General features: G+C 42.8%; 6 protein-coding genes across 6 annotated transcripts; 2 read left to right on the top strand and 4 right to left on the bottom strand.

Moving 5' to 3' along the window:
- Positions 1-1,170: 1,170 nt before the first annotated feature.
- Positions 1,171-2,193, bottom strand: LOC308151122 (all-trans-retinol 13,14-reductase-like). Its single transcript, XM_080523940.1, has 3 exons — positions 2,118-2,193; positions 1,748-1,907; positions 1,171-1,565 (listed from the first exon to the last, which is right to left on the bottom strand). Exons 1-3 carry the CDS (start codon positions 2,148-2,150, stop codon positions 1,420-1,422), a joined length of 339 nt encoding a protein of 112 aa, XP_080380066.1. The 5' UTR covers positions 2,151-2,193; the 3' UTR covers positions 1,171-1,419.
- Positions 2,194-3,327: 1,134 nt separating this feature from the next.
- LOC308150548 (kelch domain-containing protein 10-like) lies at positions 3,328-4,395 on the top strand (the record flags this gene model as incomplete). Its single annotated transcript, XM_080523366.1, has 1 exon — positions 3,328-4,395. The coding sequence occupies one exon, from the start codon at positions 3,328-3,330 to the stop codon at positions 4,393-4,395; it is 1,068 nt and encodes a 355-aa protein (XP_080379492.1).
- A 4,501-nt stretch (positions 4,396-8,896) lies between these two features.
- Positions 8,897-12,682, bottom strand: LOC308150547 (cyclin-dependent kinase 6-like; the record flags this gene model as incomplete). The annotated part of the gene is made up of 7 exons (XM_080523365.1): positions 8,897-8,974; positions 9,078-9,210; positions 9,351-9,401; positions 9,606-9,715; positions 11,155-11,322; positions 11,599-11,731; positions 12,450-12,682. 7 exons carry the CDS (start codon positions 12,680-12,682, stop codon positions 8,897-8,899), a joined length of 906 nt encoding a protein of 301 aa, XP_080379491.1.
- Positions 12,683-15,752: 3,070 nt separating this feature from the next.
- On the bottom strand, positions 15,753-16,802 carry LOC308151200 (all-trans-retinol 13,14-reductase-like). The gene is made up of 3 exons (XM_080524026.1): positions 16,700-16,802; positions 16,330-16,489; positions 15,753-16,147 (listed from the first exon to the last, which is right to left on the bottom strand). The coding sequence occupies exons 1-3, from the start codon at positions 16,730-16,732 to the stop codon at positions 16,002-16,004; spliced, it is 339 nt and encodes a 112-aa protein (XP_080380152.1). The 5' UTR covers positions 16,733-16,802; the 3' UTR covers positions 15,753-16,001.
- A 1,127-nt stretch (positions 16,803-17,929) lies between these two features.
- LOC308150546 (kelch domain-containing protein 10-like) lies at positions 17,930-18,985 on the top strand (the record flags this gene model as incomplete). The annotated part of the gene is made up of 1 exon (XM_080523364.1): positions 17,930-18,985. The coding sequence occupies one exon, from the start codon at positions 17,930-17,932 to the stop codon at positions 18,983-18,985; it is 1,056 nt and encodes a 351-aa protein (XP_080379490.1).
- A 4,531-nt stretch (positions 18,986-23,516) lies between these two features.
- On the bottom strand, positions 23,517-27,251 carry LOC308150544 (cyclin-dependent kinase 6-like; the record flags this gene model as incomplete). Its single annotated transcript, XM_080523362.1, has 7 exons — positions 23,517-23,594; positions 23,698-23,830; positions 23,971-24,021; positions 24,226-24,335; positions 25,768-25,935; positions 26,212-26,344; positions 27,019-27,251. The coding sequence occupies 7 exons, from the start codon at positions 27,249-27,251 to the stop codon at positions 23,517-23,519; spliced, it is 906 nt and encodes a 301-aa protein (XP_080379488.1).
- Between the last annotated feature and the right edge of the window lie 146 nt (positions 27,252-27,397).

The raw sequence follows: 27,397 nt of genomic DNA, 5'->3' as shown, positions 1-27,397 counted from the left end.
AGTCTGCTGTTGGTGTCTGTCAACATGAGGCTCAAAGAGGTGTCAATGAGAGTCAAGGAAGTAATTGTTAGGATGAAAAACAGAAACAAAACCAAACCTCAGGCTTGCTAAAATCAACAGTCTGGAACATTATTAAAAAGAAAAAAGCACTGGTGATCTAAGCAATCGCACACGGGCTGGTAGGCCAAGGAAGACTTCTACAGTGGTTGGCTGAAGAATGCTTACCATAATTAAGAAAAAACCTAGAACAACTGTCCCACAGAGCAGGAACTCTCCAGGAGATACCTAGTATCTAGTGCCAAAACTGGGGGACGAGAAGCCGTGGCAGATTTTGCTATAATAATAATATGTACAAGAACATATAGTGTTGCTTTAACAATGAAGTTGTTCAAACTGACAGAGAGACATGTTTGGTATTTACGTGCTTCATTTTAGAAATATGAGAAAGTTACACATGTTAACTTGTATGTGAGGCATGATCACACTTTCAACTACAAGTCACCAGTCTCTTCATCACTGGAATTAAACAGTATTCAGTAGTTACAGTAGCTTTGTGTTAGTTATGCATACTTAGTGGGTGATGTAGCTTCACCCACAGGTGAGTACACATTGTTCATTGTTGGTCCAGCAGACAGTCAAGAGCTATATAAATGATGGTCTAGAGGCCACATTATATCAACAGTTTTTGGCAAAACTGTTTAGAATTGGGGTAAAGTCAGACATCTTGACCTTACTTTTAAAAAAGATAGCATTTCCATGATATGCAATGCAGTTTCAGACTGTATACAAAAACTTAACTTCATTGTTAAAATTAAGCTTCAATAAAAAATTATATTCTGTAGAGTATTCTGAGGAGTATCTTTTGCTCTGCTCAGCACTTCTTACTGAATGAACATGTGTACATTTAAAAGGCCATATCTGTAAACATATTCTTTAACTTTCCACATTATAGCACATGATTAACAAATGTCCTGATTCAATTGGCAACAACAATTACATGGCATATGAAAGTTATGGCAATTCATGATACGGTTATCATTCAGCCATACAACAGACCAGTTCATTGCCACAGCTTACGTGGTCCTCATGTGTCTGATCACTATGATATGTAAAACATTTAAAAGGTGCATGGTTAACAGTCGGAACATTAAAAAAAAAACTGTTGTTGACATGATTTAAATATGCATATTACAGTGAAATGTATATATTATACATATAATATATTACCGTGAAATTTGTTTCCCTTTGAGTTATACCAGTATGCGTGACTGAACTGTATTATGTTTGTACTTTGAAAGAACATTTAAGATCTTTTTCATATTTGTAAGCAAGGTGGTCACACAGTGGGACCATACAGAGGTATATTTTCCCTCCTTGGTCAGAGCCTGAGTTGAGGATGGGGGGTCAGCTGGAAGTGAGTTAGTCTTCCTTCTTGGTGTCAATATACTTGGTCTTCTTGGCTAACGCAATGGCGTCCAGGTGCAGGTTACGGTTGAGAATGGCAGAGCCGCATGTGAGAGCCCCTGCCAGACCCCCGGCAAAGCCGCACGCAAACACGTCCTGGCCTGCAGATTGAAAACACACACATGGGACCATCAACACACAGACAATATTCATCTGCTGGATAGGCTTTTAAGAGTGCATTCACAAATATAGACACAACATCATCCTGACACAGACACTTGATAATGTTCCCAGCCTTTATAAAAGATACTTGACCCCTGGTTAGCCCTGTGGAGAGACTGACCTGTGAGGTAGAGGTTCTTCAGTGGAGTCTGGGGTCTCACTGTGGCATTGAGCTCAGCGCTGAAGCGAGCAGTGCCATGGTCTGCTCCGTAAATTTCTCCCCGCGGAGCTCCAATGTAGTGTGTGTTGGTGATGGGGGTTCCCGCGTCAATAAACATAATCTAGAGGCAGAGTGAGGAAAGAAAAACTATGAGAGGGGACATCAACTAATTTCCAAGGCATCAAGTTATCTTTTGCGGGATAGGGTTGAAGGGAACATATGTTACAGGTGCTTCTACCATGAACTGTAAATGCTACCTGGCAAGAAAACAGAATACTCTATGAACAAAGGTAGGTGTGGTATGAATGGGATATGTAAGGGGTTGTTTTACCTTGTCTTTGGTAATTTTGGGGAAGTTCTCCATCACCACTTCCAGAATAGAGTCAATAAAGACCTGCTTCAGTTCCTTGTAGTCAGCCCCTCTGTTGGTCACTTTCCCATCCTTCCACTCCTCAAACCACTCATAGTTAGCGAAACTAACCAGACTCAGGGTGGACTTGCCTTTCAAGTATGAAAGAAGATAGACAGGACAAGAGGTGGTTGAGACCCATGTTTGAGGAGTACACACACACACACACACACACACACACACACACACACACTCACACACACACACACACACACACACACACACACACACACACACACACTCAGCTCTCTGAAATGAAAGGCAGTGGGGACACGTTACATCACATGACCACATGAAATGTAATTTCAGGTCCAGTAGCAGACGTGAGGTCCAGATTAAAGGGACACCTGTTTTCCAAGGCCTTCGGGAGGCGGGCCTCATCTGGGAGGCGGGCAGCCAAGGCGTACAGAAGACCTGCGGGGTCTGCTTCCTGTCTGTCTGTCGCCCCACCCCTCCCCCCCCGCCGCCCATGCCTGAACATGAACATGAACACAACTGCATGAACACAACACTAAATTACGTGATAGACTCATATTTTAAACGTATTCAAAGGCGTAATATCGCTACTAATATTGAAGTCTCAACAAAGCGACGAATGATGACAGTTAGCATCAAATGAAATACGTTTTACATTAAACTATACATGAACATAAAATAGGAATAATACAATAGGAATCTAAACAAACGAAACACTTTAAAGTGCTCTATCCTATTGGAAATTCCACTATTTGAATTTAAACTATTGCTCCCAGCATACTTTGCGATAATCATACCGCTGGAGCGAAGTGAGATTACTCCTTGGCGGTGATCTGGAATCAGTTTACACCACTGTGGTTGGTCTGATCACTAACAACGATGAGACAGGGAATGAAATAAAATAAAATAAATAAATAAATAATAAATAAAATAAAATAACCTCTCCTTCAACATCAGCGAAACGCTGACCGTGGACTTCAGGAAGAAGCGGGGGGGGGGGGGGGCGCGGGCGCGCTCTCTGATTGGTCCGTAGATGCACAGCCCGGATGTGCATTTTTCGAATGTTTTCGAGTGTTCATATTCATGTATTAGTCGGATTCTGTCTAGTTTTTATGTAACGTTTTTTTTCTTCTGTTGACTTGGATCTGGGGAAACGATGGAGGACCAGATGAATATATTCGAGAAGCTGTCAGACCCTTTTCTCCGAGTAGCAGGTACTCGACGCGACGGCCACCGCTGGGTGGCAGACAACACCAACCTGTACGTGTTCGGACTCGGAGGGTACAACCCCGACTACGACGAGTTCAGGCAGATGTGGAAGTACCACTTCGCCACGAGCACCTGGCAACAGATCCGCACAGAGGGCTACATGCCAGGCCTGGCCTCCATGGCAGCCGTTCTGCACGGCAACAACCGGTTAGTATTAGGAGGGTACGACGTCCACGGGTACGACGTCCACGTCTTCAACGTCAAGTACAAGCGGTGGTCGCGACTCAACTGCCGAGGGATGAAGCCCAATTGCATATACGGACAGCCCATGACCATCATTAACGGCTTCCTGTATGTGTTTGGAGGAACCCATGGGTACAACTACAGCACAGAGCTACACAGGCTGGACCTGACCACCAGGGAGTGGATCCACCTCAAGACCAACAACCCCCTGCCGGGGGAACGGTACACGGATGAGATGGCACACGACGGACAGAGGATCTACATCCTGGGAGGGTGGGCCGGCTCGACGTACTACCCTCTGGACAAGATTGACGCCTACAATCTGGAGACCAACTCGTGGGAAGAGATCGCCACCAAGCCTCATGATGCAATAGGGTACCCGGCTCCTAGGGGAGGTCACAGCTGTGTGCAGATGAGAAACGACGTGTTCCTGTGCGGCGGGTACAACGGGGAGCTGATCCTGGCGGACCTGTGGAAGATTAACCTGCAGACGTTCCAGTGGACCAAACTGCCGGCGGTGATGCCGGAGCCCGCCTACCTCCACTGTGCTGCCGTCACCCCGGCTGGCTGCATGTACATCCACGGTGGCGTGGTGAACATCCACGAGATAAATCGGACTGGCTCCCTGTTTAAGATCTGGCTGGCCGTGCCCAGCCTGCTGGAGCTGTGCTTTGAGCGGCTGCTGAAGGCCTACCCCCACCTGGCCCAGCTCTCCACCGTGCAGCTGCTCAACCTCGGCCTCACACAGGAACTCATAGAGCGCTTGAAATAGGGGAAATGGGGGGGGGGGGCATGTTTTATGATTGTTCAAAGCAGCAAAGGCTGTTGGATCACCCTCATGCCAATCTTGATTCAGGTTAGCGGTTTATCTTTTATCGTTCAAAAAACGTTCGGGTTGAAATGTCAGAGGTTTTAATTGTATGTTAGCTTATCGGTGTGGAGAGCAGACACATGCTAGTTATTCAGTTGAATCTAATTCTGCATCACACTCCTCATGTCCACGTTACACTAATAAACTTTGTTAGACGTACACAGTGGTGTAGTCTAGTTTTTTCTAGTGGATATACTGTGATTTTTCCCTCCCAGCTTCATGCTCATCCGTCCCGTAGCGACACCCCATAAGCACCACCATACTCACTTATGCATACAGTATGCATCTACACATATATGAGAGCATTCTGAACGACTGGTTATGTGTTTACAAACATTTCAATTTATTATAAACAAAACAAGACTTTAACAACCAATGGCATTTACAGCAGGGGGGTGGACTGATTTTCTACTGTTTAGTGTTAATCACCATCACTATGTACTCTCAGCTTAAATGCAAGAAAGAAAGAACTGTTACAAGAACTGCTACAAGAACTGCTACAAGAACTGCTACAAGTCAAACGCTTCAAATAAGAAAAAAACAAACAGCCTGGTAGTCTACAAAGCTTTCCAAATATGCTTGTACTCGGCCATCTGAGGTTTGCATTGCCTCCTTGCTTGTGTGGCAGAACGATGGCTTCTCAATTCAATTCAATTCAATTCAATTCAATTCAATGATACCTTATTTATCCCCGTGGGGAAATTCATTCTGCCACGCCACTCCACTAAAAACAACACATAACAACACAACATAAAGGACAGACAACAACACTGGGTCAGCCATATACGGTATATAAAAAACAGCGAGATCACGATAAAAAAGTGGATAAAAGAGATGGCTATAGTTATTATATTAAAATACTAAAATACTAAAAAGTGATGATGATGATTAAAATAAATAATAAATACAAATTCAGGAGCCTTGACCCCGACTGCTGCTTTAGTTGCCATTGAACAGTCTTAGTGCAGCCGGGATAAATTATTTTTTATATCGCTCCGTCCGGGAGCGTATCGTAATGAACCGCCCTCTGCGGCGGCTGCTGGTTTGCCCTGCGAGGACATGATGGAGGGGGTGGTTGGGGTTGTCCCTGATGGACAGCAGCTTACTCTTAGTCCTTCTCTCCACCACCGTCCCCAGAGAGTCCAGGCTCCTTCCCACCACTGAACCCGCCTTTTTTACGAGCTTGTCCAGCCGTCCGGTATCCCTCTTGGTGATGTTTCCCCCCAGCAGACTGCAGCGTAGAAGAGAATGCTGGCCATGACAGACTGGTAAAACATGGCCAGCATCTCTCCACACACTTCAAAAGACCATGTTGTGATGTACTTCCTTGGCTCAAAAAGTATTACAGGGGGCCCATTGATGCTGATCGTCATCAAATGACTGCTAGTGGATGTGTTATTATTATCTCTGCTTTATGGTGTCCCCACCCTACAGGCCAAGGATGAGAGGGCAACTCAAACTAACAATGGATCACTGATTAACCCTAGCCTGCATTCCCTATAGACCTTATCTATGGAAGGTACTAGGTAGTACACTTCATCGTCCATAGTTGGTAGTTTCAGTGGGTTTTTTAGACGCTAGTAGATAGTGTTATTGTGAGCATCAGTGGCAGAGCTGTCATACGAGGCTCATGTGTAGTGATTGGTGAATAGGGTGAATAAGGTGATTTGTGCTTGGATCACAGTCTGTAACCTTGGTTGTCATTGGTCAGGATGGACCTATATTTCCACCTCATTCTGACCCAACCAACCCCCCTGTGTTGTGGCCCAGCACAACCTAGCAGGGGAGGCTGGCGGAGGTAGAAACCGGAGGATGTGTTTGATACCGTTCCTCATTCCGTTCCGTGCATTACAATAAGCCCGTCCTCCGATGTTCCACCTCCACCAGCCTCTGCTGCGACCTACTGTGGCTAACTGACTACCATAGGCCACAACCTTCTGGTCTCAGACCTGTCGATGCTTCAGAGAGCCCTGTTGTCTATCATTGTTCAAGGGGTCGGTTTAAGTTACATACAGATCTGGGATCAGGCTTAACAGGCTAACTGGATGAGCGAGCGGACATCTGCTATGTGCCCACGCTTAGACAGTAGTCTGATGTTGCACTCTGACTATTAATCAGCCATTTGACCCCTGTGAGTATTTTTTTTTAAAATATATTTGCACTCGATCAAATTTCAGGACCCTCCTTTCATGACTTTTCCTAGATATGTGCGTTCTACCACCCCAGTATCCTTACATTTTCAAAATCACATCAGGATAAGCTAGTATAAAGCTATTTTGCAGTTTTTCTGTGTAGGAAGCAGGCTAATTTACAGGCGGCCAACTAGTGGTCGTTGTGTGTAAATAGCAGCTTAGCATTGTAAAGAGGGGGTTCTTTTAGTAGGTAAAAAAGGCACGGCTGTTCTAGTGTTAAAGAAAGACCAAGAGGACAAACAGGCTGGGGCGGCTGTGGCTCAGGAGGTAGAGCTGGCCTGGTCTAATGATCGCAAGGTATGTGGTTCGGCGGTTCGATCCCCGGCTGGCCATGTGTCGAAGTGTCCTTGATATTATCCTATATAATAACTATTATATACTAACTATTAAAGAAAAACCAAGAGGATAAACATGGAGTCAAGAGAAGATGTTTTTTATATATATATATATATATATATATATATATATATAATAATGCCTTCACAATGTAAAACACTTTTTCAAATACGCAAGTCTGTATAACTGTTTCATACGCATATACACATTCTTATACATTTGTGCCCACACAATTATATACAGTATGTCATAACGTTTTGCACCTTTTGAGCTCAAGTTCATTTACAGCTTATAACAAAAAATATATATTATATACATTTTCTGAACATTTCAAGTATTATCATATACAGTATGTTTTTAAGGATGTTTACACGTTTTTTTGTCGAGACTTAAATGGCTGCAGTACTGTATGTAAGAAGTGTACAAAACTGCATATCATATTATCGTGATTATTGACAGTGTTGATAGGCCAAAGTTAAAGATTTTAAAAATAACAGTCACAGCTGACTCAGAATAACCTCCCACAGGGCTATATGCCAGTACAAATCTGTGATTTGCTTTTAGGTTTCACATCTTAACCTGTCATAGAATAAGGCAACACCGGATTCAGTTTGGTGCACGCTTTGGTGTCATACTAGAGGTCAAAGGTCATAAGAGAAGTTAAACTGCCCTGGTGTAATAATAACACTGTCATGGAGTCTGAGTTATCCCAAGGGCTATGCCACAATTCCAATAGTAAAGCAGACATTCAAAACATGGTGTAGACAAAATGTGTATTGCTTAGAAAAAATATATCTCATGTTGATGAGATTGAGGGTAATCAAATCAAGCTCAATAACTGTAAACATATGCTGTTCATTTGAATAATGGAAATATCAACAGTAACATTCTTATGAACATTGCAGCAAAAAAACGTTTCTCTTATAAATGCCCAATAAAAACAAAAGTACAGTATGAACAATTCTATTATCACACCAATAGTAAAAAAATAAATAAAAAATAAGCCAAACACTGGACAAAAAAAAAAAAAAAGTACAGGTGGAACAACCTAAAAATACCTTATTAACTTTTGTGCACAAGGAGCAGTGTCATTGACTTGGAGCAGCTTGAGATTTGTAATATCGCTTGTAAACAATAGCAATATCCCTCAGTAATAAATGAAAGCAAACACCTCGTCTTGTTCTCCTACAAAATGCCCTTCAGCAGCTCTTGGTTCCATCCGTATGCACAAACATCGGAAGCACTTTAATGTTATTAACAGTGTGGGCTGGTATTAAATAAGTGGTGGAAACCAAGATCAATAAACAATGAGCAATGCCTTTTGTTATACAGCTCTGATGTGTAGGACACAATGTGTGTACCTATTAGATCAGATAAAATATTTCCTTTTTCTTCCCACGTTTCAGTTTACATGTTTTCCCATGCATTGTTAGACTGTACTGCTGGGTGATGCTACAGTCATGTTGTGGCAAGCACCAAGTTAATTAGCTATCGTTTGACAAAACACAGTGCAAAGAAATACATTTCAGAACATTTTTCTCATTGTGAGACCTTTGTTTTGGGTGATTATACTTTTCTTTGTTCTTCTTTACTCAGCGACATTTGTTTTTAGCAGCACTGCTGGGCAGTGTAACCTCTTTAGGGCCGGAACTGTAGGTACAATAGAACACATAGGAACCCCTAGGCCATAATTCCTAAACAATCATTTTAAAACGGAAAATGGTTTCTTCCTGCACTAGAAGAATCATACATGTCAGTTATCCTGGAAACCCGCTATCTCCATTTGATTGAATTGGGGCCATTCTAGATAAGATGAGCAAAGCAAAAGGAACATTGTAGTTTTTCTCCCCACTTCCTCTCTGGCTGTGAGGCTCTTAGGATTCTGCCAGGAAAGGGTGGGCCAGGGCTCTGCAGGCTGAGATCCGATTGGTTGGGCTGAACGAAAGACATTGCTGCAGACAAACAAAAGACTGCTTCATAAAGAGTGTGATCACGCAATGGTAATGACTGCATCACTGCATTGCAAGAGAAACATCATGTAGTGGGAGTGCTCACAAAGAGAAGGTTGCTCTCTTCCTGGCCCAGGTTGGAAAGAAGCTGTGTGCAGGGACCTCCTGAAGCCAAGCTAGGGGAGTAGGAGATGGGGCTCTCCTTTGGCCATTCCTCCTCTCTGGGCAAGCCAATCACCCTATGGGATATGAGACAGGGCATAGTCTAACCTCAATCCACAGTTGCAAGGCCAAGGCAAAACACAGCCAAAATGTTGTATGTAAGTGGTTATTATTATTACAGATATTTCAAACGTGGTGGAGGGAAGATAAAACTCACTCAAAGATCTTCTGGAGCTGTTCAGCCTCTGTGGATCCACGGAACAGTGGTCTATGGGATTGGAATTACTGTAAATATTATTGCATAAGACACAATGCAACCCAACCAGTGAACAGTACCAGTACATCCAGTGAATAGCACCTTTGTAACAACTGCTCTACTGCACACTTCACCTTCAAGTTGAGCATTTAAGCATAAAAGCGCCCTTCCTCTTTATAACACCTAAAAAGCACCCCCTAGCTCAGCTCCTCTGACCTCAAGAGGAACAGCTCAGCGAAGATACAGCCAGCACTCCACACATCCACTGAGGGCATGTAGCCAGAGTAAAGTAGCACCTCTGGAGCCCTGTACCACAGTGTCACCACCTGGACAGGGGGAAAGAGGATAGATGGGAAGGAGGGAGGGAAAAGAGAGGTAGGACATAGAGAATGAAATAAAAATGTATTCTACTGTTATGCGCTGCTTTGCCCCCTACAGTACAGCAGGGGGTGATATAGAGTAATGATATTAGATTAGATTCACTATATTGCCATTGCAGAGTATTAGTACCAGACAACAACATGCAGTTTAGGATCTAAGCAGAAGAGCAAATAGTGCTATAAAACATGATAGTGATAGTGATAGGTACAGTATGGCAAGTATGGTAGTTAGAGGTATATACAGGAGAGGATAGTAGTAAGCTATGTACAGTTAAGGTAGCTATGTACAGTATGGAGTATGCAGATGTATAAATAGAGGATATATCAAAAAGAGGTATGTGGTGGCCTGGGGTGGTCCAGTGGTCTAGCACCGCGGTCTACAGTGCACACATGTGCCCCATGTAGGCATGGGTTCGTATCTGGCCCATGCCCTGCTGACATGCCCTCTCTCCCTTCTTCTCCTTACTTCCCTGTCTGTCTTCACTACATCTGTTCTGGAGTCTGTTGGTACGGGACCTGAGGATCCTGCACTACTTGAGTCTCTTAGATGGTAGGGGATCAAACAGACTGTGGTTGGGGTGCGAGGCATCCTTGATGATGCTTGCTGCCCTCCGCCGACACAGGTCTGCCTGGAGGGACTCGATAGTAGGGAGTTTGGTGCCAATGATGCGCTGGGTGGTTTTCACCACCGGTTGCAGGGCCTTCCAGTCTGACACAGTGTAGTTGCCATACCACACTGTGATGCTGTTGGTTAGGATGCTCTCAATGGTGCAGCGGTAGAAGTTGGCCAGAATCCTGGGAGACAGCTGGGCTTTCTTCAATCTCCTCAGGAAGTATAGGCACTGCTGCACCTTTGTGACCAGGGAAGAGGAGTTGAGGGTCCAAGAGAAGTCCTCGGAGATGTGGACACCCAGGAACTTGAAGCTGGGAACACGCTCCACCTCCATCTCATTGATGTAGATGTGGGAGTGTACGTAGCCCCCAGTTTTCCTGAAGTCCACAATGATATCCTTGGTCTTACTGGTATTGAGGGCCAGGTTGTTGTCAGCACACCACCACACCGCCAGTTGCTGGACCTCCTCCCTGTAGGCCGACTTGTCATTGTTACTTATCAGGCCTACCACCGTGGTGTCATCTGCGAACTTGATGATGGTGTTAGAATCATGCATCGGCACATACTCGTAAGTGAAGAGGGAGTAGAGGAGAGGGCTCAGTAGACAGCCCTGTGGCACGCCAGCGTTTAGGGTCAGGGTGAAGCAGGAATGGTTGAGGGAGGTGCTGATACCAAGATCACTGAGATACACTAGCAAATGAATAAAGCTTTCAAAACCATGTATAACCTGTTATGAAATCACTGGGGAACTGACTGCTTCACATAGACTTACGCAGGGTGTAAGGGCGATATCATAGGTGTAGATGCGTGCCAGTCCAAAGTCAGCGATCTTGACCTCTCCGCGGCTGCTGACCAGGACATTGTCCGGCTTCAGGTCGCGATGCACCAGCATGTTGGTGTGCAGGAAGTCCAGCCCCCGCAGCAGCTGCACCATCACATCCTATACAGACAGGAAGCAGCATGGCAGCATTGCACTTCCTATGAGAGGATTCTATTCTCTGTCTATAGGAGGGCACATGTATGTAAAAAGAGCATACAATTCAACACCAGTAGCCTACTTCATGGAGTGGGTAGTCAGAATCCCAAATCAATGTCTGCTATTGTTTCTGTGACAATTGAATTTGTCACTTCAAGATAATGATGATAGTAGTCTATAAAGTAGTACATGACTTCAATGTAGGTATTTCCAGATGCAGTTATGTGACAGAGTTCACACCTTAATTTTGTCCAGGCTCAGTCCAGTTGAGGGTACTCTGGAGAGGAATGTAGCCAGGTCCTGATCAATGTACTCAAACACCAGTGTCAGGTCCAGATTCCTGAGCCCCCGTACAGCAGACACATCGAACAACCTATCAGTAGCCAGATCAACAATCAAAGTGAATATTTCCTTCTCTTAAATGAATAACATACACATGTACAGTACAGGCCAAAAGTTTGGACACACCTTCTCATTCAATGTGTTTCCTTTATTTTCATGACTATTTACATTGTAGATTCTCACTGAAGGCATCAAAACTATGAATGAACACATGTGGAATGATGTACTTAACAAAAAAGTGTGAAATAACTCTAAATATGTCTTATATTTTAGATTCCTCAAAGTAGCCACCCTTTGCTTTTTTGTTGTTAATAAAATATATATTTTTTGTTGTTAATAAAATATATAATAATAATATAATATATATATATATAATAACATATTATTATTAACACATATTATATTAAATATTATTATTATATATTTTATTAACAACAACAAAGCAAAGGGTGGCTACTTTGAGGAATCTAAAATATAAGACATATTTTTCAGAGTTATCACACTTTATTGTTAAATACATAATTCCTATGTGTTCATTCATAGTTTTGATGCCTTCAGTGGGAATCTACAATGTACCAAATAGTCATGAAAATAAAGGAAACGCATTGAATGAGAAGGTGTCCAAACTTTTGGCCTGTACTGTATGAAAGCAGGAACATTACTCAACATGTTGTTGTTGTTGTTGTTGTTGTTGTTGTTGTTGTTGTTGTTGTTGTTGTTTGATAGAGCAAGTTCAGATATTTACTTACTTTACTATGTTGGGATGATTGAAGAATTCAAGTTTTTTCAACAACGCTACTTCCCGGATCATGAAAGCAGGAATTCCACTCGCTGGGTCTCCAGGTATGTTCAACTTCTTCACCGCTACGAGTCGCTGTAGATCGTGAACTTCTCTAGCTTTGTACACTTTACCGTACGAGCCTTGACCGATTTGTGCAAGTATCTCGTAGTTATCATTATCATAGACAAACTTGACATCCATGGCTGGCCGGATTTGTAGACTGTTGCAGCTAGAATGGATGAGATGTCAATGCACAAAGGCTGCCAAGTAGGCAAACACCAGCTGGAGAAACCAACTAGCCACTGTACTGCTGGCTAAAACTGCCGACCCTAGTTAACCCCGTTATACCTCAAGGATCTTTCCCCACTTCAGCTTCAAATAAGCTAGTTAACATAAACTAGTGCTAACTTAACAAAATCGTCCAGCAGCTGTTTACACTATGAAACTAAGCAAGTCATATTGCATGTATACAAATACGAATTAACTCACCTTAACTCAAATTTCTCAACACAGTGGCAGTTAGCTGGCTGGGCATGGGCATTTGAAATGTGAAACTCCCCCAAGCAGCTCCCAACTAATCAGATCTCTCAAAGATTCTCGTCATGGTTTGGCATATGCATGAACACGTCATTTTGCACGTGTCGTCCTCATGGTCAATACTGTATGCAGATTACTTTTTGTCTAGACATTTTTGTTTATTTTATTTAATTTTGTTTATTTTATTTTATTTTGTTTATTTGTGTTTGTTGTTTTGTTTTGTTTGGTTTCCTAGTAGGGTCGTTTTTTTTTTATACGGTGCCTTTTCCGTCCCCAGTACAAATCATGTTGTATTTTGTCTAAATGTTGACAAATACTAATTCCATTAGGTTTTTCATGTATAGTCAATTGTTATTTATTATGAATACAATGATATGGGCTTCTAAGTTGTTGTTTTCTACATTTTAAAAGCTTTGGTTAAAGACGTAAATATATGTTGTATGGGATTTGGGATGTCCCCAGTGTTGTTCATTCAACTTCAATCCAAAAAATAACTATTAAAAACATATACATTTCCAAATATGTTATTATTATTTCATTTTCCTGATCAATATCTATTGAAATCAAATATAGTTTTTATCCATTTTTTAAAATATTTTGTACAAAAAATTAAGGTTGTATGCTTGTCCCTGTGATCACTGTCCACCCTGTTATGCTGTGTTAATGTCCCTTTTAAAAGAAAACCATATTTCTCAATCACATCACTCTCATGAGGTGACATCACATCAGTGGAGGGGATTTCAAATGTTGTAAGCTGTGTGATTTTCTACCTCTTATACCATCTGATTTTTATGTTTTTATCCAGTGAGTTTAATGTGGTTGACCATAACGTGTCCACCCTGTTATGCCTAAATATTGAGGAGATCAATCAAATTGAATAATTTCAACAAAAAAAAAGTATTTAATGCAAATTAGATTCCTCATCAAGTATTCATGGTCATTCTAGCTATTATGCTAACACAGGCAGGCTAAAGGCTAACTTTAACTCAAAATGTCCACCCTGTTAGTGTCCACCCTGTTATGTGTCCATTCTGTTCTGGAGACACTCGCCCTATTCAACTACAGAGGGTATTCTAAATAAAATACAATTAAGGTGCCTGAGCTCGACCTTTTTCAGCAAGCTAGATATGTCCTTTATATAATAGAACATTAAAATATAGATAAATCAAATATTTATTTTTCACAAGTTATGAAGTCTAAATGGCACCGTATTTAAAAAATTACCCAGTAGTCCTACAGTTCCCTCCATATGTATTGGAAAGAGGAAGCATTTCATCTACTTTTAGCTCTATACTCCCAACAGTTTGGATTTGAACTCAAACAATTACTATGAGGTTAAAGTAGAGATTTGTAGCTTTAATTCAATGTTTGGTTGTTTTTTCAGATTGGTTTCACCATTTAGAAATTACAACCCTTTTTATACATAGTCCCCCAATTTCAGTGAACCAGTAGTATTGGAAAAATGGGTTGATAAGTTTTTCTGGTAGCCTATATCAGGTTCCGTCACATCATAAGAAAGCTGTCAATGTCTAGTATTGATTTTAGACTTTGTGTTTGCCCTTGGAGTCTGCTGTTGGTGTCTGTCAACATGAGGCTCAAAGAGGTGTCAATGAGAGTCAAGGAAGTAATTGTTAGGATGAAAAACAGAAACAAAACCAAACCTCAGGCTTGCTAAAATCAACAGTCTGGAACATTATTAAAAAGAAAAAAGCACTGGTGATCTAAGCAATCGCACACGGGCTGGTAGGCCAAGGAAGACTTCTACAGTGGTTGGCTGAAGAATGCTTACCATAATTAAGAAAAAACCTAGAACAACTGTCCCACAGAGCAGGAACTCTCCAGGAGATACCTAGTATCTAGTGCCAAAACTGGGGGACGAGAAGCCGTGGCAGATTTTGCTATAATAATAATATGTACAAGAACATATAGTGTTGCTTTAACAATGAAGTTGTTCAAACTGACAGAGTGACATGTTTGGTATTTACGTGCTTCATTTTAGAAATATGAGAAAGTTACACATGTTAACTTGTATGTGAGGCATGATCACACTTTCAACTACAAGTCACCAGTCTCTTCATCACTGGAATTAAACAGTATTCAGTAGTTACAGTAGCTTTGTGTTAGTTATGCATACTTAGTGGGTGATGTAGCTTCACCCACAGGTGAGTACACATTGTTCATTGTTGGTCCAGCAGACAGTCAAGAGCTATATAAATGATGGTCTAGAGGCCACATTATATCAACAGTTTTTGGCAAAACTGTTTAGAATTGGGGTAAAGTCAGACATCTTGACCTTACTTTAAAAAAAGATAGCATTTCCATGATATGCAATGCAGTTTCAGACTGTATACAAAAACTTAACTTCATTGTTAAAATTAAGCTTCAATAAAAAATTATATTCTGTAGAGTATTCTGAGGAGTATCTTTTGCTCTGCTCAGCACTTCTTGCTGAATGAACATGTGTACATTTAAAAGGCCATATCTGTAAACATATTCTTTAACTTTCCACATTATAGCACATGATTAACAAATGTCCTGATTCAATTGGCAACAACAATTACATGGCATATGAAAGTTATGGCAATTCATGATATGGTTATCATTCAGCCATACAACAGACCAGTTCATTGCCACAGCTTACGTGGTCCTCATGTGTCTGATCACTATGATATGTAAAACATTTAAAAGGTGCATGGTTAACAGTCGGAACATTAAAAAAAAAACTGTTGTTGACATGATTTAAATATGCATATTACAGTGAAATGTATATATTATACATATAATATATTACCGTGAAATTTGTTTCCCTTTGAGTTATACCAGTATGCGTGACTGAACTGTATTATGTTTGTACTTTGAAAGAACATTTAAGATCTTTTTCATATTTGTAAGCAAGGTGGTCACACAGTGGGACCATACAGAGGTATATTTTCCCTCCTTGGTCAGAGCCTGAGTTGAGGATGGGGGGTCAGCTGGAAGTGAGTTAGTCTTCCTTCTTGGTGTCAATATACTTGGTCTTCTTGGCTAACGCAATGGCGTCCAGGTGCAGGTTACGGTTGAGAATGGCAGAGCCGCATGTGAGAGCCCCTGCCAGACCCCCGGCAAAGCCGCACGCAAACACGTCCTGGCCTGCAGATTGAAAACACACACATGGGACCATCAACACACAGACAATATTCATCTGCTGGATAGGCTTTTAAGAGTGCATTCACAAATATAGACACAACATCATCCTGACACAGACACTTGATAATGTTCCCAGCCTTTATAAAAGATACTTGACCCCTGGTTAGCCCTGTGGAGAGACTGACCTGTGAGGTAGAGGTTCTTCAGTGGAGTCTGGGGTCTCACTGTGGCATTGAGCTCAGCGCTGAAGCGAGCAGTGCCATGGTCTGCTCCGTAAATTTCTCCCCGCGGAGCTCCAATGTAGTGTGTGTTGGTGATGGGGGTTCCCGCGTCAATAAACATAATCTAGAGGCAGAGTGAGGAAAGAAAAACTATGAGAGGGGACATCAACTAATTTCCAAGGCATCAAGTTATCTTTTGCGGGATAGGGTTGAAGGGAACATATGTTACAGGTGCTTCTACCATGAACTGTAAATGCTACCTGGCAAGAAAACAGAATACTCTATGAACAAAGGTAGGTGTGGTATGAATGGGATATGTAAGGGGTTGTTTTACCTTGTCTTTGGTAATTTTGGGGAAGTTCTCCATCACCACTTCCAGAATAGAGTCAATAAAGACCTGCTTCAGTTCCTTGTAGTCAGCCCCTCTGTTGGTCACTTTCCCATCCGTCCACTCCTCAAACCACTCATAGTTAGCGAAACTAACCAGACTCAGGGTGGACTTGCCTTTCAAGTATGAAAGAAGATAGACAGGACAAGAGGTGGTTGAGACCCATGTTTGAGGAGTACACACACACACACACACACACACACACACACACACACTCACACACACACACACACACACACACACACACACACACACACACACACACACACACACACACACACACACTCAGCTCTCTGAAATGAAAGGCAGTGGGGACACGTTACATCACATGACCACATGAAATGTAATTTCAGGTCCAGTAGCAGACGTGAGGTCCAGATTAAAGGGACACCTGTTTTCCAAGGCCTTCGGGAGGCGGGCCTCATCTGGGAGGCGGGCAGCCAAGGCGTACAGAAGACCTGCGGGGTCTGCTTCCTGTCTGTCTGTCGCCCCACCCCTCCCCCCCCGCCGCCCATGCCTGAACATGAACATGAACACAACTGCATGAACACAACACTAAATTACGTGATAGACTCATATTTTAAACGTATTCAAAGGCGTAATATCGCTACTAATATTGAAGTCTCAACAAAGCGACGAATGATGACAGTTAGCATCAAATGAAATACTTTTTACATTAAACTATACATGAACATAAAATAGGAATAATACAATAGGAATCTAAACAAACGAAACACTTTAAAGTGCTCTATCCTATTGGAAATTCCACTATTTGAATTTAAACTATTGCTCCCAGCATACTTTGCGATAATCATACCGCTGGAGCGAAGTGAGATTACTCCGCGGTGATCTGGAATCAGTTTACACCACTGTGGTTGGTCTGATCACTAACAACGATGAGACAGGGAATGAAATAAAATAAAATAAATAAATAAATAATAAATAAAATAAAATAACCTCTCCTTCAACATCAGCAAAACGCTGACCGTGGACTTCAGGAAGAAGCGGGGGGGGGGGGGGGGGGCGCGGGCGCGCTCTCTGATTGGTCCGTAGATGCACAGCCCGGATGTGCATTTTTCGAATGTTTTCGAGTGTTCATATTCATGTATTAGTCGGATTCTGTCTAGTTTTTATGTAACGTTTTTTTTCTTCTGTTGACTTGGATCTGGGGAAACGATGGAGATGAATATATTCGAGAAGCTGTCAGACCCTTTTCTCCGAGTAGCAGGTACTACTCACCGCGACGGCCACCGCTGGGTGGCAGACAACACCAACCTGTACGTGTTCGGACTCGGAGGGTACAACCCCGAGTTCAGGCAGATGTGGAAGTACCACTTCGCCACGAGCACCTGGCAACAGATCCGCACAGAGGGCTACATGCCAGGCCTGGCCTCCATGGCAGCCGTTCTGCACGGCAACAACCGGTTAGTATTAGGAGGGTGCGACGTCCACGGGTACGACGTCCACGTCTTCAACGTCAAGTACAAGCGGTGGTCGCAACTCAACTGCCGAGGGATGAAGCCCAATTGCATATACGGACAGCCCATGACCATCATTAACGGCTTCCTGTATGTGTTTGGAGGAACCCATGGGTACAACTACAGCACAGAGCTACACAGGCTGGACCTGACCACCAGGGAGTGGATCCACCTCAAGACCAACAACCCCCTGCCGGGGGAACGGTACACGGATGAGATGGCACACGACGGACAGAGGATCTACATCCTGGGAGGGTTGGCTCGCTCGACGTACTACCCTCTGGACAAGATTGACGCCTACAATCTGGAGACCAACTCGTGGGAAGAGATCGCCACCAAGCCTCATGATGCAATAGGGTACCCGGCTCCTAGGGGAGGTCACAGCTGTGTGCAGATGAGAAACGACGTGTTCCTGTGCGGCGGGTACAACGGGGAGCTGATCCTGGCGGACCTGTGGAAGATTAACCTGCAGACGTTCCAGTGGACCAAACTGCCGGCGGTGATGCCGGAGCCCGCCTACCTCCACTGTGCTGCCGTCACCCCGGCTGGCTGCATGTACATCCACGGTGGCGTGGTGAACATCCACGAGATAAATCGGACTGGCTCCCTGTTTAAGATCTGGCTGGCCGTGCCCAGCCTGCTGGAGCTGTGCTTTGAGCGGCTGCTGAAGGCCTACCCCCACCTGGCCCAGCTCTCCACCGTGCAGCTGCTCAACCTCGGCCTCACACAGGAACTCATAGAGCGCTTGAAATAGGGGAAATGGGGGGGGGGGGCATGTTTTATGATTGTTCAAAGCAGCAAAGGCTGTTGGATCACCCTCATGCCAATCTTGATTCAGGTTAGCGGTTTATCTTTTATCGTTCAAAAAACGTTCGGGTTGAAATGTCAGAGGTTTTAATTGTATGTTAGCTTATCGGTGTGGAGAGCAGACACATGCTAGTTATTCAGTTGAATCTAATTCTGCATCACACTCCTCATGTCCACGTTACACTAATAAACTTTGTTAGACGTACACAGTGGTGTAGTCTAGTTTTTTCTAGTGGATATACTGTGATTTTTCCCTCCCAGCTTCATGCTCATCCGTCCCGTAGCGACACCCCATAAGCACCACCATACTCACTTATGCATACAGTATGCATCTACACATATATGAGAGCATTCTGAACGACTGGTTATGTGTTTACAAACATTTCAATTTATTATAAACAAAACAAGACTTTAACAACCAATGGCATTTACAGCAGGGGGGTGGACTGATTTTCTACTGTTTAGTGTTAATCACCATCACTATGTACTCTCAGCTTAAATGCAAGAAAGAAAGAACTGTTACAAGAACTGCTACAAGAACTGCTACAAGAACTGCTACAAGAACTGCTACAAGAACTGCTACAAGAACTGCTACAAGTCAAACGCTTCAAATAAGAAAAAAACAAACAGCCTGGTAGTCTACAAAGCTTTCCAAATATGCTTGTACTCGGCCATCTGAGGTTTGCATTGCCTCCTTGCTTGTGTGGCAGAACGATGGCTTCTCAATTCAATTCAATTCAATTCAATTCAATTCAATGATACCTTATTTATCCCCGTGGGGAAATTCATTCTGCCACGCCACTCCACTAAAAACAACACATAACAACACAACATAAAGGACAGACAACAACACTGGGTCAGCCATATACGGTATATAAAAAACAGCGAGATCACGATAAAAAAGTGGATAAAAGAGATGGCTATAGTTATTATATTAAAATACTAAAATACTAAAAAGTGATGATGATGATTAAAATAAATAATAAATACAAATTCAGGAGCCTTGACCCCGACTGCTGCTTTAGTTGCCATTGAACAGTCTTAGTGCAGCCGGGATAAATTATTTTTTATATCGCTCCGTCCGGGAGCGTATCGTAATGAACCGCCCTCTGCGGCGGCTGCTGGTTTGCCCTGCGAGGACATGATGGAGGGGGTGGTTGGGGTTGTCCCTGATGGACAGCAGCTTACTCTTAGTCCTTCTCTCCACCACCGTCCCCAGAGAGTCCAGGCTCCTTCCCACCACTGAACCCGCCTTTTTTACGAGCTTGTCCAGCCGTCCGGTATCCCTCTTGGTGATGTTTCCCCCCAGCAGACTGCAGCGTAGAAGAGAATGCTGGCCATGACAGACTGGTAAAACATGGCCAGCATCTCTCCACACACTTCAAAAGACCATGTTGTGATGTACTTCCTTGGCTCAAAAAGTATTACAGGGGGCCCATTGATGCTGATCGTCATCAAATGACTGCTAGTGGATGTGTTATTATTATCTCTGCTTTATGGTGTCCCCACCCTACAGGCCAAGGATGAGAGGGCAACTCAAACTAACAATGGATCACTGATTAACCCTAGCCTGCATTCCCTATAGACCTTATCTATGGAAGGTACTAGGTAGTACACTTCATCGTCCATAGTTGGTAGTTTCAGTGGTTTTTTTAGACGCTAGTAGATAGTGTTATTGTGAGCATCAGTGGCAGAGCTGTCATACGAGGCTCATGTGTAGTGATTGGTGAATAGGGTGAATAAGGTGATTTGTGCTTGGATCACAGTCTGTAACCTTGGTTGTCATTGGTCAGGATGGACCTATATTTCCACCTCATTCTGACCCAACCAACCCCCCTGTGTTGTGGCCCAGCACAACCTAGCAGGGGAGGCTGGCGGAGGTAGAAACCGGAGGATGTGTTTGATACCGTTCCTCATTCCGTTCCGTGCATTACAATAAGCCCGTCCTCCGATGTTCCACCTCCACCAGCCTCTGCTGCAACCTACTGTGGCTAACTGACTACCATAGGCCACAACCTTCTGGTCTCAGACCTGTCGATGCTTCAGAGAGCCCTGTTGTCTATCATTGTTCAAGGGGTCGGTTTAAGTTACATACAGATCTGGGATCAGGCTTAACAGGCTAACTGGATGAGCGAGCGGACATCTGCTATGTGCCCACGCTTAGACAGTAGTCTGATGTTGCACTCTGACTATTAATCAGCCATTTGACCCCTGTGAGTATTTTTTTTTAAAATATATTTGCACTCGATCAAATTTCAGGACCCTCCTTTCATGACTTTTCCTAGATATGTGCGTTCTACCACCCCAGTATCCTTACATTTTCAAAATCACATCAGGATAAGCTAGTATAAAGCTATTTTGCAGTTTTTCTGTGTAGGAAGCAGGCTAATTTACAGGCGGCCAACTAGTGGTCGTTGTGTGTAAATAGCAGCTTAGCATTGTAAAGAGGGGGTTCTTTTAGTAGGTAAAAAAGGCACGGCTGTTCTAGTGTTAAAGAAAGACCAAGAGGACAAACAGGCTGGGGCGGCTGTGGCTCAGGAGGTAGAGCTGGCCTGGTCTAATGATCGCAAGGTATGTGGTTCGGCGGTTCGATCCCCGGCTGGCCATGTGTCGAAGTGTCCTTGATATTATCCTATATAATAACTATTATATACTAACTATTAAAGAAAAACCAAGAGGATAAACATGGAGTCAAGAGAAGATGTTTTTTATATATATATATATATATATATATATAATAATGCCTTCACAATGTAAAACACTTTTTCAAATACGCAAGTCTGTATAACTGTTTCATACGCATATACACATTCTTATACATTTGTGCCCACACAATTATATACAGTATGTCATAACGTTTTGCACCTTTTGAGCTCAAGTTCATTTACAGCTTATAACAAAAAATATATATTATATACATTTTCTGAACATTTCAAGTATTATCATATACAGTATGTTTTTAAGGATGTTTACACGTTTTTTTGTCGAGACTTAAATGGCTGCAGTACTGTATGTAAGAAGTGTACAAAACTGCATATCATATTATCGTGATTATTGACAGTGTTGATAGGCCAAAGATAAAGATTTTAAAAATAACAGTCACAGCTGACTCAGAATAACCTCCCACAGGGCTATATGCCAGTACAAATCTGTGATTTGCTTTTAGGTTTCCCATCTTAACCTGTCATAGAATAAGGCAACACCGGATTCAGTTTGGTGCACGCTTTGGTGTCATACTAGAGGTCAAAGGTCATAAGAGAAGTTAAACTGCCCTGGTGTAATAATAACACTGTCATGGAGTCTGGGTTATCCCAAGGGCTATGCCACAATTCCAATAGTAAAGCAGACATTCAAAACATGGTGTAGACAAAATATGTGTATTGCTTAGAAAAAATATATCTCATGTTGATGAGATTGAGGGTAATCAAATCAAGCTCAATAACTGTAAACATATGCTGTTCATTTGAATAATGGAAATATCAACAGTAACATTCTTATGAACATTGCAGCAAAAAAACGTTTCTCTTATAAATGCCCAATAAAAACAAAAGTACAGTATGAACAATTCTATTATCACACCAATAGTAAAAAAATAAATAAAAAATAAGCCAAACACTGGACAAAAAAAAAAAAAAAGTACAGGTGGAACAACCTAAAAATACCTTATTAACTTTTGTGCACAAGGAGCAGTGTCATTGACTTGGAGCAGCTTGAGATTTGTAATATCGCTTGTAAACAATAGCAATATCTCTCAGTAATAAATGAAAGCAAACACCTCGTCTTGTTCTCCTACAAAATGCCCTTCAGCAGCTCTTGGTTCCATCCGTATGCACAAACATCGGAAGCACTTTAATGTTATTAACAGTGTGGGCTGGTATTAAATAAGTGGTGGAAACCAAGATCAATAAACAATGAGCAATGCCTTTTGTTATACAGCTCTGATGTGTAGGACACAATGTGTGTACCTATTAGATCAGATAAAATATTTCCTTTTTCTTCCCACGTTTCAGTTTACATGTTTTCCCATGCATTGTTAGACTGTACTGCTGGGTGATGCTACAGTCATGTTGTGGCAAGCACCAAGTTAATTAGCTATCGTTTGACAAAACACAGTGCAAAGAAATACATTTCAGAACATTTTTCTCATTGTGAGACCTTTGTTTTGGGTGATTATACTTTTCTTTGTTCTTCTTTACTCAGCGACATTTGTTTTTAGCAGCACTGCTGGGCAGTGTAACCTCTTTAGGGACGGAACTGTAGGTACAATAGAACACATAGGAACCCCTAGGCCATAATTCCTAAACAATCATTTTAAAACGGAAAATGGTTTCTTGCTGCACTAGAAGAATCATACATGTCAGTTATCCTGGAAACTCACTATCTCCATTTGATTGAATTGGGGCCATTCTAGATAAGATGAGCAAAGCAAAAGGAACATTGTAGTTTTTCTCCCCACTTCCTCTCTGGCTGTGAGGCTCTTAGGATTCTGCCAGGAAAGGGTGGGCCAGGGCTCTGCAGGCTGAGATCCGATTGGTTGGGCTGAACGAAAGACATTGCTGCAGACAAACAAAAGACTGCTTCATAAAGAGTGTGATCACGCAATGGTAATGACTGCATCACTGCATTGCAAGAGAAACATCATGTAGTGGGAGTGCTCACAAAGAGAAGGTTGCTCTCTTCCTGGCCCAGGTTGGAAAGAAGCTGTGTGCAGGGACCTCCTGAAGCCAAGCTAGGGGAGTAGGAGATGGGGCTCTCCTTTGGCCATTCCTCCTCTCTGGGCAAGCCAATCACCCTATGGGATATGAGACAGGGCATAGTCTAACCTCAATCCACAGTTGCAAGGCCAAGGCAAAACACAGCCAAAATGATGTATGTAAGTGGTTATTATTATTACAGATATTTCAAACGTGGTGGAGGGAAGATAAAACTCACTCAAAGATCTTCTGGAGCTGTTCAGCCTCTGTGGATCCACGGAACAGTGGTCTATGGGATTGGAATTACTGTAAATATTATTGCATAAGACACAATGCAACCCAACCAGTGAACAGTACCAGTACATCCAGTGAATAGCACCTTTGTAACAACTGCTCTACTGCACACTTCACCTTCAAGTTGAGCATTTAAGCATAAAAGCGCCCTTCCTCTTTATAACACCTAAAAAGCACCCCCTAGCTCAGTTCCTCTGACCTCAAGAGGAACAGCTCAGCGAAGATACAGCCAGCACTCCACACATCCACTGAGGGCATGTAGCCAGAGTAAAGTAGCACCTCTGGAGCCCTGTACCACAGTGTCACCACCTGGACAGGGGGAAAGAGGATAGATGGGAAGGAGGGAGGGAAAAGAGAGGTAGGACATAGAGAATGAAATAAAAATGTATTCTACTGTTATGCGCTGCTTTGCCCCCTACAGTACAGCAGGGGGTGATATAGAGTAATGATATTAGATTAGATTCACTATATTGCCATTGCAGAGTATTAGTACCAGACAACAACATGCAGTTTAGGATCTAAGCAGAAGAGCAAATAGTGCTATAAAACATGATAGTGATAGGTACAGTATGGCAAGTATGGTAGTTAGAGGTATATACAGGAGAGGATAGTAGTAAGCTATGTACAGTTAAGGTAGCTATGTACAGTATGGAGTATGCAGATGTATAAATAGAGGATATATCAAAAAGAGGTATGTGGTGGCCTGGGGTGGTCCAGTGGTCTAGCACCGCGGTCTACAGTGCACACATGTGCCCCATGTAGGCATGGGTTCGTATCTGGCCCATGCCCTGCTGACATGCCCTCTCTCCCTTCTTCTCCTTACTTCCCTGTCTGTCTTCACTACATCTGTTCTGGAGTCTGTTGGTACGGGACCTGAGGATCCTGCACTACTTGAGTCTCTTAGATGGTAGGGGATCAAACAGACTGTGGTTGGGGTGCGAGGCATCCTTGATGATGCTTGCTGCCCTCCGCCGACACAGGTCTGCCTGGAGGGACTAGATAGTAGGGAGTTTGGTGCCAATGATGCGCTGGGTGGTTTTCACCACCGGTTGCAGGGCCTTCCAGTCTGACACAGTGTAGTTGCCATACCACACTGTGATGCTGTTGGTTAGGATGCTCTCAATGGTGCAGCGGTAGAAGTTGGCCAGAATCCTGGGAGACAGCTGGGCTTTCTTCAATCTCCTCAGGAAGTATAGGCACTGCTGCACCTTTGTGACCAGGGAAGAGGAGTTGAGGGTCCAAGAGAGGTCCTCGGAGACGTGGACACCCAGGAACTTGAAGCTGGGAACACGCTCCACCTCCATCTCATTGATGTAGATGTGGGAGTGTACGTAGCCCCAGTTTTCCTGAAGTCCACAATGATATCCTTGGTCTTACTGGTATTGAGGGCCAGGTTGTTGTCAGCACACCACCACACCGCCAGTTGCTGGACCTCCTCCCTGTAGGCCGACTTGTCATTGTTACTTATCAGGCCTACCACCGTGGTGTCATCTGCGAACTTGATGATGGTGTTAGAATCATGCATCGGCACATACTCGTAAGTGAAGAGGGAGTAGAGGAGAGGGCTCAGTAGACAGCCCTGTGGCACGCCAGCGTTTAGGGTCAGGGTGAAGCAGGAATGGTTGAGGGAGGTGCTGATACCAAGATCACTGAGATACACTAGCAAATGAATAAAGCTTTCAAAACCATGTATACCCTGTTATGAAATCACTGGGGAACTGACTGCTTCACATAGACTTACACAGGGTGTAAGGGCGATATCATAGGTGTAGATGCGTGCCAGTCCAAAGTCAGCGATCTTGACCTCTCCGCGGCTGCTGACCAGGACATTGTCCGGCTTCAGGTCGCGATGCACCAGCATGTTGGTGTGCAGGAAGTCCAGCCCCCGCAGCAGCTGCACCATCACATCCTATACAGACAGGAAGCAGCATGGCAGCATTGCACTTCCTATGAGAGGATTCTATTCTCTGTCTATAGGAGGGCACATGTATGTAAAAAGAGCATACAATTCAACACCAGTAGCCTACTTCATGGAGTGGGTAGTCAGAATCCCAAATCAATGTCTGCTATTGTTTCTGTGACAATTGAATTTGTCACTTCAAGATAATGATGATAGTAGTCTATAAAGTAGTACATGACTTCAATGTAGGTAATTCCAGATGCAGTTATGTGACAGAGTTCACACCTTAATTTTGTCCAGGCTCAGTCCAGTTGATGGTACTCTGGAGAGGAATGTAGACAGGTCCTGATCAATGTACTCAAACACCAGTGTCAGGTCCAGATTCCTGCGCCCCAGTACAGCAGACACATCGAACAACCTATCAGTAGCCAGATCAACAATCAAAGTGAATATTTCCTTCTCTTAAATGAATAACATACACATGTACAGTACAGGCCAAAAGTTTGGACACACCTTCTCATTCAATGTGTTTCCTTTATTTTCATGACTATTTACATTGTAGATTCTCACTGAAGGCATCAAAACTATGAATGAACACATGTGGAATGATGTACTTAACAAAAAAGTGTGAAATAACTCTAAATATGTCTTATATTTTAGATTCCTCAAAGTAGCCACCCTTTGCTTTTTTGTTGTTAATAAAATATATAATAATAATATTATATATATATATATAATAACATATTATTATTAACACATATTATATTAAATATTATTATTATATATTTTATTAACAACAACAAAGCAAAGGGTGGCTACTTTAAGGAATCTAAAATATAAGACATATTTTTCAGAGTTATCACACTTTATTGTTAAATACATAATTTCCTATGTGTTCATTCAGTTTTGATGCCTTCAGTGGGAATCTACAATGTACCAAATAGTCATGAAAATAAAGGAAACGCATTGAATGAGAAGGTGTCCAAACTTTTGGCCTGTACTGTATGAAAGCAGGAACATTACTCAACATGTTGTTGTTGTTGTTGTTGTTGTTGTTGTTGTTTGATAGAGCAAGTTCAGATATTTACTTACTTTACTATGTTGGGATGATTGAAGAATTCAAGTTTTTTCAACAACGCTACTTCCCGGATCATGAAAGCAGTATTTCCACTCGCTGGGTCTCCAGGTATGTTCAACTTCTTCACCGCTACGAGTCGCTGTAGATCGTGAACTTCTCTAGCTTTGTACACTTTACCGTACGAGCCTTGACCGATTTGTGCAAGTATCTCGTAGTTATCATTATCATAGACAAACTTGACATCCATGGCTGGCCGGATTTGTAGACGGTTGCAGCTAGAATGGATGAGATGTCAATGCACAAAGGCTGCCAAGTAGGCAAACACCAGCTGGAGAAACCAACTAGCCACTGTACTGCTGGCTAAAACTGCCGACCCTAGTTAACCCCGTTATA

This window comes from Nansenia antarctica, assembly GCF_963989245.1.
Source record: "Nansenia antarctica genome assembly, chromosome: 2".
Lineage (NCBI taxonomy): Eukaryota > Metazoa > Chordata > Actinopteri > Argentiniformes > Microstomatidae > Nansenia > Nansenia antarctica.
Note: the sequence above shows the minus strand (reverse complement) of the source record. Positions and strands in the feature narration are given on the sequence as shown.

Excerpts from the sequence above, each read along its gene's own strand:
- LOC308151200 (XM_080524026.1), bottom strand. The coding sequence starts at position 16,732 with ATGGAGAACTTCCCCAAAATTACCAAAGACAAG. Across the intron at positions 16,490-16,699 it reads CCAAAATTACCAAAGACAAG|ATTATGTTTATTGACGCGGG; the intron begins GTAAAACAACCC and ends CTCTGCCTCTAG. Across the intron at positions 16,148-16,329 it reads GAAGAACCTCTACCTCACAG|GCCAGGACGTGTTTGCGTGC; the intron begins GTCAGTCTCTCC and ends TTCAATCTGCAG.
- LOC308151122 (XM_080523940.1), bottom strand. The coding sequence starts at position 2,150 with ATGGAGAACTTCCCCAAAATTACCAAAGACAAG. Across the intron at positions 1,908-2,117 it reads CCAAAATTACCAAAGACAAG|ATTATGTTTATTGACGCGGG; the intron begins GTAAAACAACCC and ends CTCTGCCTCTAG. Across the intron at positions 1,566-1,747 it reads GAAGAACCTCTACCTCACAG|GCCAGGACGTGTTTGCGTGC; the intron begins GTCAGTCTCTCC and ends TTCAATCTGCAG.